The sequence below is a fragment of the Naegleria gruberi genome, assembly GCF_000004985.1.
Source record: "Naegleria gruberi genomic scaffold NAEGRscaffold_10, whole genome shotgun sequence".
In the NCBI taxonomy this organism is placed as follows: domain Eukaryota; phylum Heterolobosea; class Eutetramitea; order Acrasida; family Naegleriidae; genus Naegleria; species Naegleria gruberi.
The window spans coordinates 162,799-180,490 of record NW_003163317.1 but is presented as its reverse complement, the minus strand read 5'-3'; the positions used below and the strand labels follow the sequence as shown (position 1 = coordinate 180,490).

Here is a 17,692-nt window from a genome sequence, read left to right as displayed (position 1 = left end):
TAATAATGTTTATTTTGTAATACGAAAACAAGAGAATTCTTATTTTCAAATACAGATACTACCATAATATTTACCATAAGATAATCATCTTATGAAAGATATTATATGTAATATTGCATATGAAAATAAATATTCCCTTACAGGCTCATAGCATACCGTAGGTTAGTACTAGTATGGTTTGGACCTAATAACTTGGGCAGTGTTGGAACACTTGCCAGAGTATTTGGAAAGATGATCGGATCTTGTGCCGAGTCTTCCATTATCATAATTTACAATATTATGCACCTCTGTGGTCTTTCCAGTTTGGCAATAGAGAAAAAGATACTCTTCAGTACCCTTCAATCTTATCCATGTGTAGAATTTAGTGACCTTTTCGGTACCATAGATCGCCTCTTTATCCAAACGACCTTTCAGAGATACATAATTAGTCTTTGTGGTGTTCAAGTTTGACATTTGGAAGGAGATTTCACAAATCTTGTGAATGTCATTCTTATCAGACTCCAAAGGAGCATTTTGTCTTCTCTTAGTCTGAAACACTTCAAAAGTAATGTTAACTTGTGGTGTAGTAGTGTTAATCTCTACATAGGAAGCACTGGCAGAGAATTTGTTGTGTTGCCATATTTTACTGCTGACTTCCTTCTTGGCTCTCTTTCTGACTGTTTTCTCTTCTTCTTGCTTTGCCTTCTTACCTCTCTTCTTTTCTTGTACAAACTTGGAGGTTTCAAACTTGCTGCTTCTATTATTTAGAGTAGAATCTGTATTGTAGCTACAAACAGATTCTTGAGAGTGATTACTATCACTTGAGAAAACTGAGAGACTACAAGGTGATTGAGCAGCGTTGTTGTTGCCTTTAAGTTGTTGGCAAATATCATCAAAAGAAGGTAAACAAGCCTGATCATCTGCAGGAGGAGGACTCGAGCTAAATTGTTTAAAGTCTTCTAATCCAGCCTGTACAGGAGAGATGGGTTGATCCATATTCAAAAACCACTCATCATCCGACACTTCAGAGCCAACTGAAGAGTTGGAGTGTAATGGTTCTTGTTGTTGTTGTTGGGATTTATAATTAATGATTTCATCATAGGAGAGGAAATCATCGTCATCAGTATTGATCATTGCATCATCGTAATGGTTGCCGTTAATAAAACTGTCCATGTTGTTTCTGTGGTTTTGTTTGGAAAATAGCGTTAAACTTGACGTTATTTTGTGCTTGTTAAGAGAACTCTCTTGAATTTTTTTATGAATTTAAAAATAAAAAATCAATTTGGAATTTATTTTCAACTTGATTTCCAAACCTACTAATCTGGCCTTAACCAGAATTGTAATGGTTTAAAAGTGACGAGTAGGAAATGATTGGACAATGGAATTATTACAATCAAAAAGGATTCGAATATGAGAAATGACTCATTTCTTTTCCACATATTTTCATTGTAAAACTGGAAAATCAATGAAAATCTAATAAACATTAGACAACATTCAAGCCCATTAGTCCAGTTTATTTTTTGGTTAGATGTCTATAAAGCACATCAGTTCTCATCACAAACTTTACATCTCCATCCTGATTCACAGTTTTGGCTTGATGATAATTTTCATGAACGAACAGTAAAATCCTTCCAGGTTTTGGCTCTACAGACCACTCCACTTGTTTAGTATTCTTGTTGAGAAATTCAGTTTCACCCCCTCCATTTGGAATTTCATTCAGATACAACAATAAAGTGAGAAAACTCTTTTTGGTCACATAATATTCCTCTCCATCAATAGTTTCCACACTTTCCAATACAATTCCACCATCTGAATGAGGAGCAAAAAATTCACCCTTGTAATATCTGTAAAATCTAATCTTATCGCTCAATTCACATAATTCATAACCAATAGTTGTAGCTCTTCTCACACACTTATTGCTGAGCTCGGATGCCAATTTTGGAATATAATCTTTAACTCGTGTCCATAACCAATTAGAATAATTTTGATTATCCATGATGAGCCGAGAATTATTTCTGATGGAACGGTCTTGTGCATTATTATAAGTTCCACTCTCAAATTCCTTCTTTTCACATTCATTTGTTATAATTTCCTGGCATTCCTCCTCCGAGACCAAGCCATCAATGAGCCAAATATTGTTATTCTCCAACATGTTGACATTTTCTTGTTGCAACATTTTTTTCTTGTTTAAAAATAGTTTCGTAAAATTTGATTATCTTGCAAAATCTGATTTTGCACTTCTGCACTCACTGTATGCTAACTTATTGATGTTAAGGAGAAGGTTGATTCTAATTGGAATTGTAATAATTTTGTAAAATCACCATATGGATGATCCTTAGAAAACTGTCAAACGTCTACAATTCGTGTTGGAAGGACTTGAGGAATAGTCCAGACTTTAAGTTTCCATATTGGGGCTTGAGGATGGATGAGCGGTTGACCAATACTCTCATTTAAAACGAGAATTGATGCCAACTGGTTGTGTTATCTGAAAAAAAATTAACATGCAAAGATCAACCTTTGTAATTGCTACATTCCTTTTGGTTTGTTTGCTGGCTGTTGGTATTACAGGCTCTCAATTGACTAGAGAGGAAAGAACTCAAGTAAAACGTTTGTTTAACAAGATTATTGACAAGCGTGTTGATAAACTCATTAAAAAGATTGAAAGAAGAAGTACCTATCAAGAAGAAGCTGATGTTGTCGAGGAGAGTTTGATGGCCCACTTTTTGAGAATTGTCAATAAGTTTGGTTTACAACAAACAAAACAATTGATTATAAAAGCATTGCAAGTAATAGACAAGAGCAAGATTAAGTATATTGAAAGTGCTGATCTTGCTGCTAACATGCAATTATCAGACGAAAGCCTTGCTGGATATTTCTTCCAAGTATTGAGTATTCTTGGTGAAAAAGCTTTTAGAACTGTCTTTTCTCTCATTGATAGATTTGTTGATCCAACTCCACCTCCACCAGGAGCAAGCCATAAGTACAGAACACAAGGAGATTATGATGAAATGTCTGATCAATTAGTAACATTGTGGGATTACTTTTGGTATGTTGTTGGTCAAATTGGCTCCAGTGCAGCAGTAAGAATTTTCAATGTCATAAGAAGAATCTTTGGAGATGGACCAAGAGAGCAATCTGATTCTGCTATTGCTTTGGATTTTAGACAAATGGTAATTACTGCCTTCCCACACATGGCTCAATATATTAATGCAAATTGGAAAGATGGAAAGACAATGAATTGGAAGGAATTCTACACTTTGGCCTTCCCAAATAAATAATTAACAAGCAATTGTTAAATTATTTAAATTGTTTGCAAATTGGTAAAATAGAAGTTTCAGTTCAGCTCCTCCCAAACTACCTTTACAGACTTTTTCTTGATTGCTATTGGTAACCACAAACATGTTCTCCAAAACATAACAAATCCAAATCCATAAAGTGTGCTGGCCATGCCTGAAATTTCTCCTAATAATTGTAGCCAGTTACTTGCTTCATATTCTGTTACCTGTTGTATGTTCAGCGTGTTGTAAGCAAATGAAACCATAATCTTGTTATTCCTCTGTTTTACCAATTCTACTGCTGAATAAGAGGATTCCCAAAAAGTTTTGGTAAATGGTGTTGGTCTAATGGTGTGGCTCACAACTTTAGAAATTGAGAAATTATTATCAAAGTTTGGAGTTGCACACTTTGTTTCATTGAGAAGCAAATCTTGTGCTGTTTCTCCAATATTGTGGAAGGTAACTTGGACTCCAGAGGATCTAATCTCTCCAGAGGATAATGTAACATTTTTGATGGTCACAATTACAGAGATGGTGCCCAAATAACCTGTTTTTGTGGCTTGGAGAGGAGTTCTGGTGTCATTATTCAGAACTAGGCAGGAGAAAATCTGATCTCCACTAACAATTTTCTTCTTTGTAATTGGAAATTTGCATTCTTCGTGAGTTGAATCATTTGACGTTGCATGAAAACAATAATCCAAGGCAATATCATTCACAGGATCATCTCCAGTATTCCAATTGCATATTGTGACAGCAGGAAATGAGAGTTTTGATTGAGCTGTGTATGCAACATTGGTCGCTGGCTTGTTTCTGTCCACAACATAGGTATTAACTGATGAATAAACATAATAAATCAATAATGCTCCCAATATCAACCATGCATAAATCAAAATCACATCCTTAACTTTAACTCCTATTCTTCTTTCCAAACAATCACTCGGATCCTCTTCCTCCTCGCCTTCCTGTCCACCATCTTCCTCAAATAAATAATCTTGCACAGCATCACTATCCGAAGTTAATATCGCCTTCTTTTTAATTTCCATAGCAACTTCTCTAGAAATTGGTTTTTCCAACTTTTCCTTGATCGACTTGATATCCTCTGGAGAAATAGTAGTAGCAGTATTATTGGCCTTGGTTGAAGTTGTTTTTTGTACTGAATAAACATCATTCTCCACCTCCTCTTTTAAAATATCAGAGAATTGAACCGTCTTTTTCTTGTTCAGCATTTTTTTTCAAGTTCCTTACAAATTCTACAACCATTCTTCCCGCCACTTTCAAATACAGTAAATTTATATGTTCAGCCAAACAAATTCAACCTTAAAAAAAAGATGAAAAGTGCACCAGAGATTATGCCCGTTGAAGACGATCCATTCTTTCAGAAGGTTAGTTCTTCAGTGGTGAGAGATTTGTATAGACCATCGTCGCCTACAAATCATCAACAACTAAATCAACAAGATCATTCCGAACAAGAATCTATATCTTCTCCAGTTAAAGAATATCAAATTTCAAATAATTCAAATATTTATCGGGATGATGAAGTAGTCTTGACTCCAAAAATAGAGGAAATTGAGGATAGACAAACTAGGGCACAAGATATTATTCTTCAAGTGATAGAGAATGAAGCAATGAGGAATCATAAAACAGTAACCGTGGAGAGCTTTAGCCAACCTATATCACAGGATGTACAAAATTTCGTAATGACACCAACACCACAAGTTGTATTTGGAGTAGGAAATAACACCTCGAATCCTTATCTTATCACTGATGATGAAGAATAATTCTTCAAATAACCCTCAACAAGTTGCTCAACAAAATACTACCCGATTGGATTCACCTCATGAAGTGGAAATTCCAACAATTGGAAAGAAATTATCGAAAAGAAAATCCTCAAAGAATTTATCCTTATTTGATGTAATTATTGGAGGAAACAAATCTAAGAATAATACGAATAATCAATTTGGAAATAATGAGCCTGCAGAATCTGAAAAGCACAAAAGAAAGAGAACTATTTGTGGATGGCAGATACCTCTGAGATGGTATCAGATATTAACAGCTATTGGTTGGATTGTAATGATTGGTGTTTCGTTATGGTATTCGATTAATTCAATTGTGAACTTTGTGGATGCGATTAATAATCCAACCACCTCTTTGTCATATGTTGAGGAGGTACCGCTTCCCTTTCCAGCTATTTCAATTTGTAATTGGAATGCACTAACAAATAACTGTAGTTATTGTGGGCTGAGATTGGAGAAAGTGTTTAGGGCTGATATCCAAAAAGATATTCCTGAATACCTACAACAAGCTGAATATAAGGAAATACGACAAGATGATTCATTGTTTAGGTGCTATGTTTTCAACAATCGATCCATTAATGTTGTGACTGCAAATTATACAGGTTATACTGGTAGTTTGTCATTCTTTGTTCGAGTACCAAGACCAACAGGATCAGATGTAAGCGACTACTCGAGAGTTGGCCTGCAGGTGTCATTCCATTCAAATGGAACAATGCCTGATCTAGTTGGAGAAACAAACTTTGCAGTTCCAAGAAGAGACAATTATTTCATGTTGACCAAAATTATCACTTCAAGATTAAAAACAACTCCTATTAATCCACAATTAGTCGATGTTAGATGGGAGCCTGTAACTTCTGATGTTGAGCTAATTGGAGCAGACGAAACATTGGTTGTGATATCTGTTGCATACGCTACATTGAATGTGAATTACATTACCGAGGTTGTCACTTCTTCAATTGAAAGTTTGTTTGGTGAAATTGCTGGTTTCCTTGGACTAACGATGGGGTTAGATATGCTCAAGATTTTGAGAGGAATTTTGGATGTTCCTTATTCTATTAAGGACAGAACTTTGATGAATTTGTGGAATACATTCAACTAGATTTATTTATTGACACTATCATAGAAAAGATCCTCCCTGTATTTGTTATCAGACTTCTCAGATGAAAAGTTTTTTGCAATATAACCTAGCTGATTACTTGCCAAATAAACATTATTCACAACCTGAATTGATGAATAATGTGTGTGACCAAATACACACAGTATTATTGGAGGATTGGAAATTATCTTACTCAGATCAGAAGCAAAAGCATGATTGCTCAAAAGGGTTGACTCGTCAGTGGTATTCTCGTAATAAGGTGATGCTACTCCTTTAACAAAAGGGGCATGATGAGTGCAAACTACAACTTTCTTAGTGTTGTGCTTTTTCAATTCTGAATGAATCCAATTTAAATCTTGTTTAAACATTTGACTCGTATGATAAACATTCAATAATTGTAATGTTCCATTATTATTAATACTAATACATCTGTAATCATTCATTGACTAGTAATTGATTCAGTATTGATAATAGATATTATTTCACTTACATTCTGAACTACATTTAACGCTTTATCTGGTACATGACTCCAAAGAGTACAACCTAAAAACACAAGTGAGCTCCCATCAATGGTCAACTCAACCACATCTCTATTCAAAAAATATACATTTGAAAATGATCTGGTCAAATTTCTAATCTGATCAATAGTTTGAAAATATTCATGTCCATAAAATTCGTGATTTCCAGCAATAACCATCACTGCTTTATACTTCCCCGAACAATATTGCATAAAATCGAAATAACTCTGTTGAAATGGATCACCAATATCTCCAGCAAGTATCAGAACCTCTCCATAGACCGTCTCACATAAATAATTTCCATACCGATTCTTATATTGTGCTTGAAAATCAGAGAGGGAAGGAAAATGTTCAATATGCAAATCACTCAGTATTTGAATTTTCATTTTTTTTATTGTTCTTGATCATCAATAAATTTTTACAAAGATGAACTTTTTCTTTAAAGAATTCTTTCTGTTGGAATTTCAGAGAGAATTTCAACGAATTTGAATATTCTTTACAATTCGAATGTGGAAAGAGAAAAGTCAACTTTATTGGAAAGATTTCTAATTGCAAAAGTCCTTTTGCTTTCTAATAGATCTTCTTTCAATAACTTTCCAAAAAAAAATGTCTTCGAGCTGTCATCTTGCCATTCGTTCACTTTCTTTTATTTTGCTTGGTTGTGTCTTGTTTCTTCAAGTTTCTTCTCAAGACACAATGTTCGATTTGTACCTAAAGCAACCTTCCCCAAGCATGTCCTATTCCATCTCAGCTACAACTACCTATTCCGATTGCACTTTCTACACAATCACCATGCGAGGTGTCAACTGGTTAACAGATGCAGAAATTGGCTCAGCCTCTTCTTGGTAAGTTAATTTATTCGAAAGCTTTCCAACACATGAATAGGTCACACTATCTACTAATTTCCATTCCTAAAACTCTAGATCGGTCCATCAAGGAAGGTTTCTTACTAATCGAAGCAGGAAAAACTGGAATGGAAATGCCAACAGGAAATGCAATTCTTCAAGCAATTTCCACAAATTCGCAAACAGTTTCTTCCATGTTATTATCCGTTCCAAATCAGCCAATTGTTTTCGCATCAGATAGTTCCAAAACTAGTAGATCTGAAGATCAAATCATGTCCTTCTCGTGGATGAAATTTATGGAGCGAATGAATAATAACATGGCCATGAATAGAACAGTTTACAATGTTGAAGATTATGAGTGGTTATCTCATTTTGCAATGGCCAAGACATCAGTTAGAGCGATGGATGTGATTCAGGATTTTGTGAGTAAGCAAATTGGATTTTCTATTGAAAAATTTACAATTGCTGGAACGAGTAAACGTGGTTGGGCTACTTGGTTGGTTGGAGCTAGTAGGGATTCAAGGTAAGTTTAAACAAGTTTAGAATGGTTGAGTTCTAATATTCGAAATGGTTGGAAATAATTTCAATTAATTAGAATTAAGAGTTTAATTCCAATTGTTATTCAAATAATGAATTTGAAAGAATGTTTCCTACATATTAACAAATCAATTTGTGCTTGGCCAGAAGCTTTGCAAGATTACAAAAATTTAGGAGTTTTAAATCAATTGAATACTACTGCATTTGATTTATTGGCACAAGCTGTCGATCCATTCAATTATAGAGATAGGTATACAAATATACCAACCTATATGATCAATGCCATGGGAGATGAATTTATGTGGCCAGATTTGAGTTTGTTCAGTTATCAACAAATTCCAGGATTGTCCACAAAATATATTCGTTATGTGCCTAATACTGGACACTCTTTAGCTGGATCTGATGTTCCCCAATCAGTCCTTGCTTATTACTATGCAACCACGAGAAATTCACTTCTTCCACAATATACTTTCTACAATGAAACTATTTCGAATGGACTCAGAATTTGGGTTAAGGTTACAAATGGAATTAAACCAAGTAAGGTATTGTTATGGTACGGAACAAATACTTATTCGAGAGATTTCAGATACAGTCATGTTGGATCCATCTTTAATTCCAAGACTTTGACTGAGGTTGACTCATTGACATGGAGTGTTGATGTGGAAAATCCAAAGATTGGTTATACTGCATTCACTATTGAAATGACATTCACTGGTTATGGACCATCTGAATTGAAATATTCCACCAGTGCCTATGTTCTTCCTTTGGATAGATTCATTTGTGCTGGAGCAAACACTGTTTCATTCTCGTTCATTTCATTGGTATTTATTTCTTTGATTTATTTGGTATTTAGTGTAATTTCACATTAGATCAGAATTGATAAAGTCAACAGTAATTTTTCTTCCAATCTCACACTAAATCAATTTTCTTTCACTGTCCACAGCTGACTGTAGTGGTTGTAACAAGGCTTAAATAGTTATTGTAAACCCAATTCCACTTATTGCAACACATCTTTAAATGGTCATAAAATCGCAAAAAACGTTACGCCCTAGTTTGGTCTGCTTACCACAAAGAAGCTTCAAAGAGAGCAATCTTCACTAATATCCAACAAGAGAATCCTCACTGGAGTGGTCATTATCAAAACCTACATGCTGTTCAATGAAATTTTCAAGAAAATAATTAATTTTTCAATGAAAGACAAGTTCCGGTATATGCTGTTTAATAGGCTTTTTCTGGCAATGACCACTACACAAATATAAAGCCTCCTCCTATTTGTTGATCACATCATCAAACCAATTATTACAGTTAGCTGTTCTATATTTTTACAAAGCATAAAAAAATGAAGCATTTGATCACTACTACAACACCACTCTTGAACAAGACTTCATCATCAAAGGGTGTTGTTTTATCTAGTATTAATAGTTGCCAAAAGGCTTGTAAATCAACTGATCAAGTAGGAGAAAAATTCAATCTCTTGACTAACGTCAATCATTTTTATGACAAGGCCGCCAGTATTGTACAACAACAAAATCAATATCCAGAAGGTTTATTAGAATACATCAAGGAACCTGAAGCTGTTTATGAATTTGTAATTCCAGTGAGAAGAACTCACTCTTTGAATAAGTTTGATAAGGATGTTACCTTGTTGAGAGCTTACAGAGCACAACACTCTCGTCATTGTCTTCCTTGCAAGGGTGGTATTCGTTATACCAGATTGACCAGAGACGATATTGTTGGTTTGTCAATGATGATGACTATGAAGTGTTCTTTGAATAACATTCCATTCGGAGGTGCTAAAGGTATGTTTATGTGAATGGCTTTTTCAAGAATAACTGTTCTCAATATTATTTATATTGTTGATCTTCACATTCATTATTTGCATGATAATTTTTATTATTATTATTGATTTTGTGCACTTTGACTTTTGTCATTGACACTTGTGAAAATATGATTAATCATTGAAATATATTTTGTTTGCATTTCTTCATGCTAGGTGGTATTGATATTGATGTCAATGACTATAATCCAATCGAATTGGAAAAAATTACAAGAAGATATGCTACAGAACTCTTCACAAGAGGTGTAATGTCCCCTGAAGTTGATGTTCCTGGACCAGATATTGGAACCACTTCAAGAGAGTTGTCCTGGATTCAAGATACCTATAGAGCATTCTTCCCAAATAATATTAACAGTTTTGCTTCTGTTACTGGTAAACCAGTTTCACAAGGAGGTGTCAGAGGTCGTGTTGAAGGTATGTATGAATGTGAAATTTCATGAAAACATAACTGTAATAATTCGAAAATGGTCATACTCTTATTTTTGGAATATTTGGATTATTTTGTGAAATGCTTCCTTAAACAGCCACTGGTAAGGGAATGTACTTTGCCATTCGTGATTTTTATTCTGACAAGGAAGGAATTGCTGATGACAGAGTTTTGCTCGGTAAAAAGGTTGTTGTCCAAGGTATTGGTAGAGTTGGTAGCCACACTGCCAAATTCTTGCAAAGACAAGGTGCCATTGTTGTCGGTGTCAGCGACTCTACTGGTTCAATCTATAATCCAAATGGTTTGGATGTTTCACAAGTTTTGTTGCACAGACAAACTAAGAAGACTTTGATGGGATATCCAGATGCTCAAGTCTCCCTCAGAGATCCTAAGGAATTGTTGAAGGTTGATTGTGATATTCTCATTCTTTCTGCATTGGAAAATCAAATCAATGCTCAAAATGTTCATGAAGTCGGTGCTAAGGTTATTGTTGAAGGTGCTAACATGCCAATCTCTGCTGATGCCTATGAAGTTTTAAAGAAGAATGGTCAAGAAGTTATTCCTGATATTTATGTCAACTCTGGAGGCATCATTGCTTCTTACTTTGAATGGTTGAAGAATTTGGGTCACGTCCAATTCGGTAGAATGACTCGTAGAGCTGAACAAAATTATAAGCGTGAAATGGTTGATGCTATCACTGAATTGTCTGGTAAGAAGAAGCTTTCTGATCTTGAATATCTTGTTCTCACTTCTGGTTCTGGTGAAATTGACTATGTCTACTCTGGCTTGGAAGGTGTCATGCATGAAACATGGGAAACCTTGAAGCAAGTTAAGGAAAAGCACAACGTTGATTTGAGAACTGCTGCTTACATTTCTGCCATTGAAAATGTTGCTTCCAGTTACAATGAAGTTGGTGTCTGGCCTTAATTTTTTACTCGATTATTAAATTGGATGATTTAATTTATTCGGTGGGTTTGATTTCTTGTAGACGTTTGTTTACACTGGATTTATCAAATTTACCTTCCTTGGATGAGTCTACTTCACTAATGCCCCCTCCTCGCCCAGAAACACAGTAAACCGCTTGTGAGTATTTGTCTTTGGGTGGCTTCTCATCGAATATTTCTTGAAGGGCAATAGTGACAATCCACTCCTTCTTACTGGAATAGTACAACGTGAGAGTACTTCTTTCATGCTTGAGCACCTGATTTAAAAGATAGGTCTTTTCATCTTTAACATTGTCCTCTTCTTCAGGTGGAATGTTAGATAATGTACGTATTGAGCTGGCGAAGATTCTTCCACCTTCATCTCTGAAATAATGTGGATGTTCTCTATACTTATCATCATCCCAATCCAGTGCTTCCATTGAAATAATATACAAATCGTTGAGATTTACCAATTGAGGTACTCTCACAACTCTGAAAAAGTTGAATTGTGAAAGTGTGATTCGAAGTTCAAAGTAGGGAGTTTTGGAAATACCAGGAAGTTTCTGTTCTCCCTCCTCAGATGACACATCTGAAGTATAACCAGACAAGTCATCATCTCTTTCCAATCTCTGACTTGCACTTGACTTGTTTTCAGTTTTAACTGATTTGGAGGGAGGAGAGTTGTCAGACGATCTAGCAGAATGATTATTTGAAAATCCACTTGTTGATCCATTCGATGAAACATTTGAGGAAAAGTCCTGAGGAGAAGTTAATGAAAAGGGATTATCATCAGCTTCCATTATTGAAATACTGGGAGCTGTGAATGAGGTTAGTGGATCTGTTGTGGATGAGGATGTGTAAGATCCTTCAACACTGAATTTCAATCTAGTTGGTGGTGCCATATCCATCTTATCATTCAAATTAGAAGTTCCAGCCATGAACGAAGATTCAGAAGCATCTGTGAAAGGGGCAACATCAGAAGGTTTCTCTTCTTGCTCGAGTTTCTCCTGGTGCATTTCAAAGGTTTCAAGGAATGGTTGATCCTCCTCAATGGTATATTCTTGTGAGCTTTTCATATTGAAAAAGTTTGCATTGGAGGGAACTTCAATGAGAATTGGACTTTTTGCCACTTGTTCCTCTTCCTTTGTTTCAGTTGTGAAGGCAGATGCTAAATTGCCAAATTCTTCATCATTGAATATATTTGCATCAAAATCAACCCCACCAGAAGTATTCGCTTCAATGGTAAAGTTGCTGTCAATATTATCCTTATCAATTGTTTCGAATAGGGCACTTTCTTGATTATTCTTGAGATCAGACATTAACAAATTATCCTGATCTTCAATAAGGAGAGTACTCTCAAAGAGAGGTGTTGTTTCATCAACTCCTGTTGCGCCTAGAGGTGGAGTAGATGGTTGTACACTTGAAGTCATTCGTTTTTTTTTAGTTGGTAAGATACCAAGTTGGATTTCGAACGAGATTGGTTTCAGAAGAATTCTAATTCAAGAAGTTTTCCAAAAATAGAACTATTCAGTTTTAGCAGTATTTCTAATCCATTAGAAAAACATTATTATAATATATATTTGATACAATTTCACACTTGTTACAATTTTATGGTATGATGAATATCAGATTTATCAAAATTTTCAGAATTTGTTAAAAGTAAGTTAGCTTACAACTTTTATAAACACAATGGTTGTAAACCAAAACAATTATATTACAAGGTTATTACTCATTCCTTAATATATATTTTTTCCGCCTTCATACATTGTTTCTTAATGAAAAATTCACTCGTTAAAAAAGCGAGCCCTTTTAACGACGCAAATTCATCAAACCCTTAAAGAATCATTTCTTCACTCTTGCGCGCATATGAACAGACACAACGTGCATAGTTAAAAAAGTGGACAATCATTGCTCGCGGTAGCTTTCACAAAACTTTGAGCCAAAAACAACACTCAATATTATTGCTATTATTATTAGAGGAGATACAAGGATCATTTTCTGGGATATAAAGGTTGAAAGAGATATTATACACTAGAGAGAGGAATAACAATGAAAAAAACCAGTAGTTATTCATCAGGCTATTTTGCACCCTCATCAACGCCCAATAATGCAGCAGTTGAATTTCTATTGAGGACAGCAGTTTCAGAGGAGGAAGTTGTTCTGTTTGAACCTCTATCATCATTAAAGAGGAAACAGAGTAGACAAATTATTCTTCCTCCGATACCCTCCTCACCCACAAGAAAAAGAATGGATGTTGATGATACATTATTATTGACTCCCTCAGATTTGATGGAAGAAGATTCCTTCAGTATGATCAGTGAGAATAATAATTCAACTTTTAATGGAGCAGAGGAACATTTATATGTAGATTTGGCCATGGGTCCTAATCCTTCACAAACACCTCAAAACATTAGAAAATATAAGGGAGTATCATCTGTAGTTCTCTCCGATTCAACAAGTATACCCTCAAGTGAGGCTAAAGTAAGAATTTCTTCATCCTACTCTTCACAGCACCATTCATCATCACCACCATCATCATTATCACCTCCTTCTCATCATGAAAGACACTCACCCACTTCTGATAATAATTCAACACTCGGATATTTGACTGCCAATAAGAAGAGGGTTGGCATTGATAGCATGGAATTATCACCCATTCCAAATATGAAAAAACACTCAATGGATGATGAGGATATGGTTCTTCAGCAAGCATCACCACCAACTTCTCCCATGTTTAGCAGTTTGGGAAGGAAGGCTCTTTCTGCCAATGCAGCATCAACAGCACCAACATTTACTGCAACTGCTTTTATGGATGCCAATAAGAAAATGGAGGAAACTAAAAAGGTACCACCTCGATTATCAATTGTTAAGCCATCATCTAGGGCAATAAGGAAAGCTCCTTCATCTCCAGTAAGAGCTTACATTTACTCAAAGAGTGTGAGTGTAGATAAACCAAAAAGCGAGAAATCACCAAAAAAGAAGGAATCACCTCCAAAGAAACAAAAGAAGAGCTTTGAAATGGCTCCATCAATTTACCTTAATCCAGTTGTAAAATTACCTCCTTCCCCTCCAAAAAAGGCTCTATCCATGCCAAGACTGTCAACAGGAACAACAAAGAGACGGCCCAAGTTGAGTGTTGACATGTGTGTAAATAATAACCAGGAAGTCAGCACTCCAAACTCTGCTCGCAGTAGAAGTCACAGTGGAGCAACCAATCTTGTGAGGATGGGATCTTCTACAATTCAATTACTTTCAAATCTACCTTTTAAAATTCAGGAGGTTGTGATAGAGTTTTATGGTGGCAGCTTTTCAAAAACATGTTGTTTTGATGGAATACTAAATTATTCTAAATTTATCAAAACATATTTTGGAAAGTTTAAGGAAGCTAACAAGCCAAGATTTATATTTAAATATCTCCATGTTGAAAGTACAAACCTTTCATTTCAAGAAATATCCCACCTCATTCAAATTCAAAGTCTACATAGACACCAAATGTCAATAGTTTATCCAATAAGCCATTACCTTTTTTCATTCCCTAAGAGAACTATCCAATTAGCTGATGAAAATGAAATTGAGAACAATCTTGTTGAGAAATTAGAACTCTTTACAACTGACAATTCTCTTTGTACCAAAATAACCGAGCTCAATATTGAAGGAATTGAAACATTTGAGTCTTTAATAACATTGGCCGTACGTAAATTTAACAATCTGGAGAAAATTTGCTTTGGGAGAAGTGTTCTCAGGACAAAGATGACAAATTCAAGATCTTACTATTTGGATGAGAATTTTGCAAAAGTTTTTGCAGAAACCAATTATGCTTTGAAACATTTGGAATATTGTGGACCGACTACATTCATAACTAGCGAGTTTGTTACTCACACGCCCAATTTGGAAATTATTAGAATTGAAAGTCGTAATTTCATTAGTGACGTTGGAGATTGTGTTGCTAATTGGAAAAATCTTCAAGTTTTGGATTGTAAATTTGATAGAAACCATTTTGGACACGAGAAGAAGGCAAATGCATATATTTTCTTTACAGCACTTAACACAATACAGACATTACACACTCTGAAACTTGAGGGTTATGCAATATCTGGAGAGGAATTCTTAGGCCTCAAAAATAATCATACTATTCAAGTTTTGAATCTGAGTAGGGCGACAATGAGCGAAGACGTTTTCAATACGATCAGTACTTTCTCCAATCTTAAACATCTTTATGCTGATTCAATCATTGGTAACTCATTAAATTCTCTTGGAAAATTGGCTAATTTATCAAAGCTGGAAATTTTGGATTTGAAACAAAACACAGCTTTTGGTGATGCTGGTTGCGCCATGATTGGAAATGTGAAATCTTTGAGAAAGCTCTATGTAATGAATTTAGGAGAGGATCAAATTCATGACAAGGGGGTAACCGAGTTGAGTTCTTTAACTAATTTGGAAGAATTGGATGTAAGATTTTGTGATATTACTAATAAGGGACTTGTTACTATTGCCAAAGCATGTTCAAAGTTGCAAACAATTCATGTTGGTGGCTGTTCAAAGGTTGATGTCAATTCTCTCCCTCTGGAATTGAGACTGAAAACAAGAAAATAAGTTTACAGCTACAAGAAAACAGACTGGCTATTCTAATGTCAAAGATAATGTAGGAGTTGAGACATTTTTATTTTACAAATTTTCTCACTGAAACTTGATTTCCTTAAAGTATTGGAAAATTGGCTAATTTTTCTAATTCCTTTCAGACAACTGTGGAGATTTCACTTGGAGAATTTCATCAGAAAATATTATCAGAGTTCTCTATTATTTTTCTGAAACGATGGTGTTTTATTTAAGGAATTGTTACTGCAGTAAATTGAATGTTTTTGTAAAATTGCACAAGCCAGCGGCCATCATTCTCTTTTGTACTCTTTTCTCTTTTGATTGTCAATTCTCGCTTTGTCTGTTAATTCAAATTCATAACTCTTGAAATATCGTTTCAAATCATTCAGCAGTGAATTGGTAATGAACTCGTGGTCCATAAACCTTTCAAAATCCTCTTTTGTTCCCTTGTTTATCACTTTGCTACATGATATTTTAGGTATTGCCACAAGGGAGTATTCCTTTTTCTCAAAAGTGATTGTTTGGATGCAATACAATTTGGCAGTGAGTGTCTTGATGAATTGAGCTCTTTCTTCTACATTGTTTGATGAGAAGGTGTCGTCGTTTAAAGCATATTCAACACCAAAAGAACTGTCCACATTGGAAACATCAATACCTTAACATATTTCCTGCTGAAATATCAATGCAACAACCTATCCGAATAATGAGGTTACATAAAACTCCTTACAATATTATAAAAATAGAACAAAAGCAAATTTCATATTTTTTCAAGTGAATTCTTCTATTTTTAACCAAAAAAAACAAACAACAATTAAACAAAGAACAATATGGCAGTTATTCACGGCTCATTGGCTAGAAGTGGTAAAGTTAAATGGCAAACACCTCGTGTAGCAAAGACTAGTGATACATCCTATCACGGAGGTTGCTCCAAATACAAACAAAAATCATCAAGTAATTTGGAATATTCTGCCGGAGCTCATCGATTGGAGAGGAATTATACTGCTGAATTGGAACTCTATGATCGTCAGTATAAGGAAAATCATCAACGATGTGATTGGGTTGCAGAGAGAGCGAATATAAAGAGAGCAGAACCTGTTCTTTTGAATTCCTTTCACAAGTTTAATACTGAGAAGGGATTTAATAAGGTGGAATGGAATGCAATTCATCATGAAGAAAGAGCTTTCAAAAAACAGACTAGAAATGGAAGATTCAGATCTGAAGGAAGAAATCATAAAAAGTGGCATAGAAATCATCCAAAAGATGGTATTTATCAGAAGAGAATGGTTGATGTGGATGATTTGGATGATGTTATTGAATTCTCTCACTTGTACGATGAAGAATAATTGAATCATTTGAATGAATTCAAAGAGAAGAGATGGAGCTTGTTGTTTTCACACACAAATATTATGGATTATTTTCCTTTCGAATAGTATCGATAATATTTTGAAAAGGCACCTAATTGTGCTAACCGACATCATTGAGCAACAGATAGTTCCATCAAAATTTTACTTTCAATAATTAAATTAATTATTATTAATCAAACAGAATTCAGAATAATCTATATCATTCAAGAAAAGTCATTAGTGAACAGATTGATTGTAAAATCCTCGAACCCATTAACCAAACTGTAGTCTTAACATGGTTCTTTCAACTTGCTTTTCTCTTTGAAATTCTCTTTTAACTGTTGTCTTAACCATTTTGTTTGAAATATTCGATGGTGCGATGGTCGAGTGGTCTAAGACGACACGTTAAGGTATTCTAATACCGTGTTCCGCAAGGGCGTGGGTTCAAATCCCACTCGCATCAAATTTTGTTGCTTTCAATTTATGAAAACCATATGTTAGAATAAATCTCTTTTATCCTCTT

The 17,692-nt window shown here is 34.8% G+C and overlaps 11 protein-coding genes and 1 non-coding gene across 12 annotated transcripts; 7 read left to right on the top strand and 5 right to left on the bottom strand.

Moving 5' to 3' along the window:
• Positions 1-168: 168 nt before the first annotated feature.
• NAEGRDRAFT_47054 (uncharacterized protein) lies at positions 169-1,152 on the bottom strand (the record flags this gene model as incomplete). Its single annotated transcript, XM_002680139.1, has 1 exon — positions 169-1,152. One exon carries the CDS (start codon positions 1,150-1,152, stop codon positions 169-171), a length of 984 nt encoding a protein of 327 aa, XP_002680185.1.
• Positions 1,153-1,492: 340 nt separating this feature from the next.
• On the bottom strand, positions 1,493-2,131 carry NAEGRDRAFT_31461 (uncharacterized protein; the record flags this gene model as incomplete). Its single annotated transcript, XM_002680138.1, has 1 exon — positions 1,493-2,131. The coding sequence occupies one exon, from the start codon at positions 2,129-2,131 to the stop codon at positions 1,493-1,495; it is 639 nt and encodes a 212-aa protein (XP_002680184.1).
• Positions 2,132-2,480: 349 nt separating this feature from the next.
• Positions 2,481-3,257, top strand: NAEGRDRAFT_64422 (uncharacterized protein; the record flags this gene model as incomplete). Its single annotated transcript, XM_002680264.1, has 1 exon — positions 2,481-3,257. One exon carries the CDS (start codon positions 2,481-2,483, stop codon positions 3,255-3,257), a length of 777 nt encoding a protein of 258 aa, XP_002680310.1.
• A 56-nt stretch (positions 3,258-3,313) lies between these two features.
• Positions 3,314-4,480, bottom strand: NAEGRDRAFT_64421 (uncharacterized protein; the record flags this gene model as incomplete). The annotated part of the gene is made up of 1 exon (XM_002680137.1): positions 3,314-4,480. The coding sequence occupies one exon, from the start codon at positions 4,478-4,480 to the stop codon at positions 3,314-3,316; it is 1,167 nt and encodes a 388-aa protein (XP_002680183.1).
• A 102-nt stretch (positions 4,481-4,582) lies between these two features.
• On the top strand, positions 4,583-6,146 carry NAEGRDRAFT_64420 (uncharacterized protein; the record flags this gene model as incomplete). The annotated part of the gene is made up of 2 exons (XM_002680263.1): positions 4,583-4,969; positions 5,028-6,146. 2 exons carry the CDS (start codon positions 4,583-4,585, stop codon positions 6,144-6,146), a joined length of 1,506 nt encoding a protein of 501 aa, XP_002680309.1.
• A 436-nt stretch (positions 6,147-6,582) lies between these two features.
• On the bottom strand, positions 6,583-7,047 carry NAEGRDRAFT_64419 (uncharacterized protein; the record flags this gene model as incomplete). The annotated part of the gene is made up of 1 exon (XM_002680136.1): positions 6,583-7,047. One exon carries the CDS (start codon positions 7,045-7,047, stop codon positions 6,583-6,585), a length of 465 nt encoding a protein of 154 aa, XP_002680182.1.
• A 310-nt stretch (positions 7,048-7,357) lies between these two features.
• NAEGRDRAFT_64418 (uncharacterized protein) lies at positions 7,358-8,912 on the top strand (the record flags this gene model as incomplete). Its single annotated transcript, XM_002680262.1, has 3 exons — positions 7,358-7,506; positions 7,547-8,029; positions 8,102-8,912. The coding sequence occupies 3 exons, from the start codon at positions 7,358-7,360 to the stop codon at positions 8,910-8,912; spliced, it is 1,443 nt and encodes a 480-aa protein (XP_002680308.1).
• Positions 8,913-9,382: 470 nt separating this feature from the next.
• NAEGRDRAFT_78775 (glutamate dehydrogenase) lies at positions 9,383-11,270 on the top strand (the record flags this gene model as incomplete). Its single annotated transcript, XM_002680261.1, has 3 exons — positions 9,383-9,842; positions 10,037-10,294; positions 10,405-11,270. The coding sequence occupies 3 exons, from the start codon at positions 9,383-9,385 to the stop codon at positions 11,232-11,234; spliced, it is 1,548 nt and encodes a 515-aa protein (XP_002680307.1). The 3' UTR covers positions 11,235-11,270.
• A 377-nt stretch (positions 11,271-11,647) lies between these two features.
• Positions 11,648-12,660, bottom strand: NAEGRDRAFT_64416 (uncharacterized protein; the record flags this gene model as incomplete). Its single annotated transcript, XM_002680135.1, has 2 exons — positions 11,648-11,722; positions 11,818-12,660. 2 exons carry the CDS (start codon positions 12,658-12,660, stop codon positions 11,648-11,650), a joined length of 918 nt encoding a protein of 305 aa, XP_002680181.1.
• A 619-nt stretch (positions 12,661-13,279) lies between these two features.
• Positions 13,280-16,093, top strand: NAEGRDRAFT_57283 (uncharacterized protein; the record flags this gene model as incomplete). The annotated part of the gene is made up of 1 exon (XM_002680260.1): positions 13,280-16,093. One exon carries the CDS (start codon positions 13,280-13,282, stop codon positions 15,821-15,823), a length of 2,544 nt encoding a protein of 847 aa, XP_002680306.1. The 3' UTR covers positions 15,824-16,093.
• Positions 16,094-16,653: 560 nt separating this feature from the next.
• NAEGRDRAFT_64414 (uncharacterized protein) lies at positions 16,654-17,169 on the top strand (the record flags this gene model as incomplete). Its single annotated transcript, XM_002680259.1, has 1 exon — positions 16,654-17,169. One exon carries the CDS (start codon positions 16,654-16,656, stop codon positions 17,167-17,169), a length of 516 nt encoding a protein of 171 aa, XP_002680305.1.
• Positions 17,170-17,542: 373 nt separating this feature from the next.
• NAEGRDRAFT_t172 lies at positions 17,543-17,632 on the top strand. Its single transcript has one exon. It is a non-coding gene; the product is annotated as a tRNA-Leu (tRNA).
• Positions 17,633-17,692: the final 60 nt, after the last annotated feature.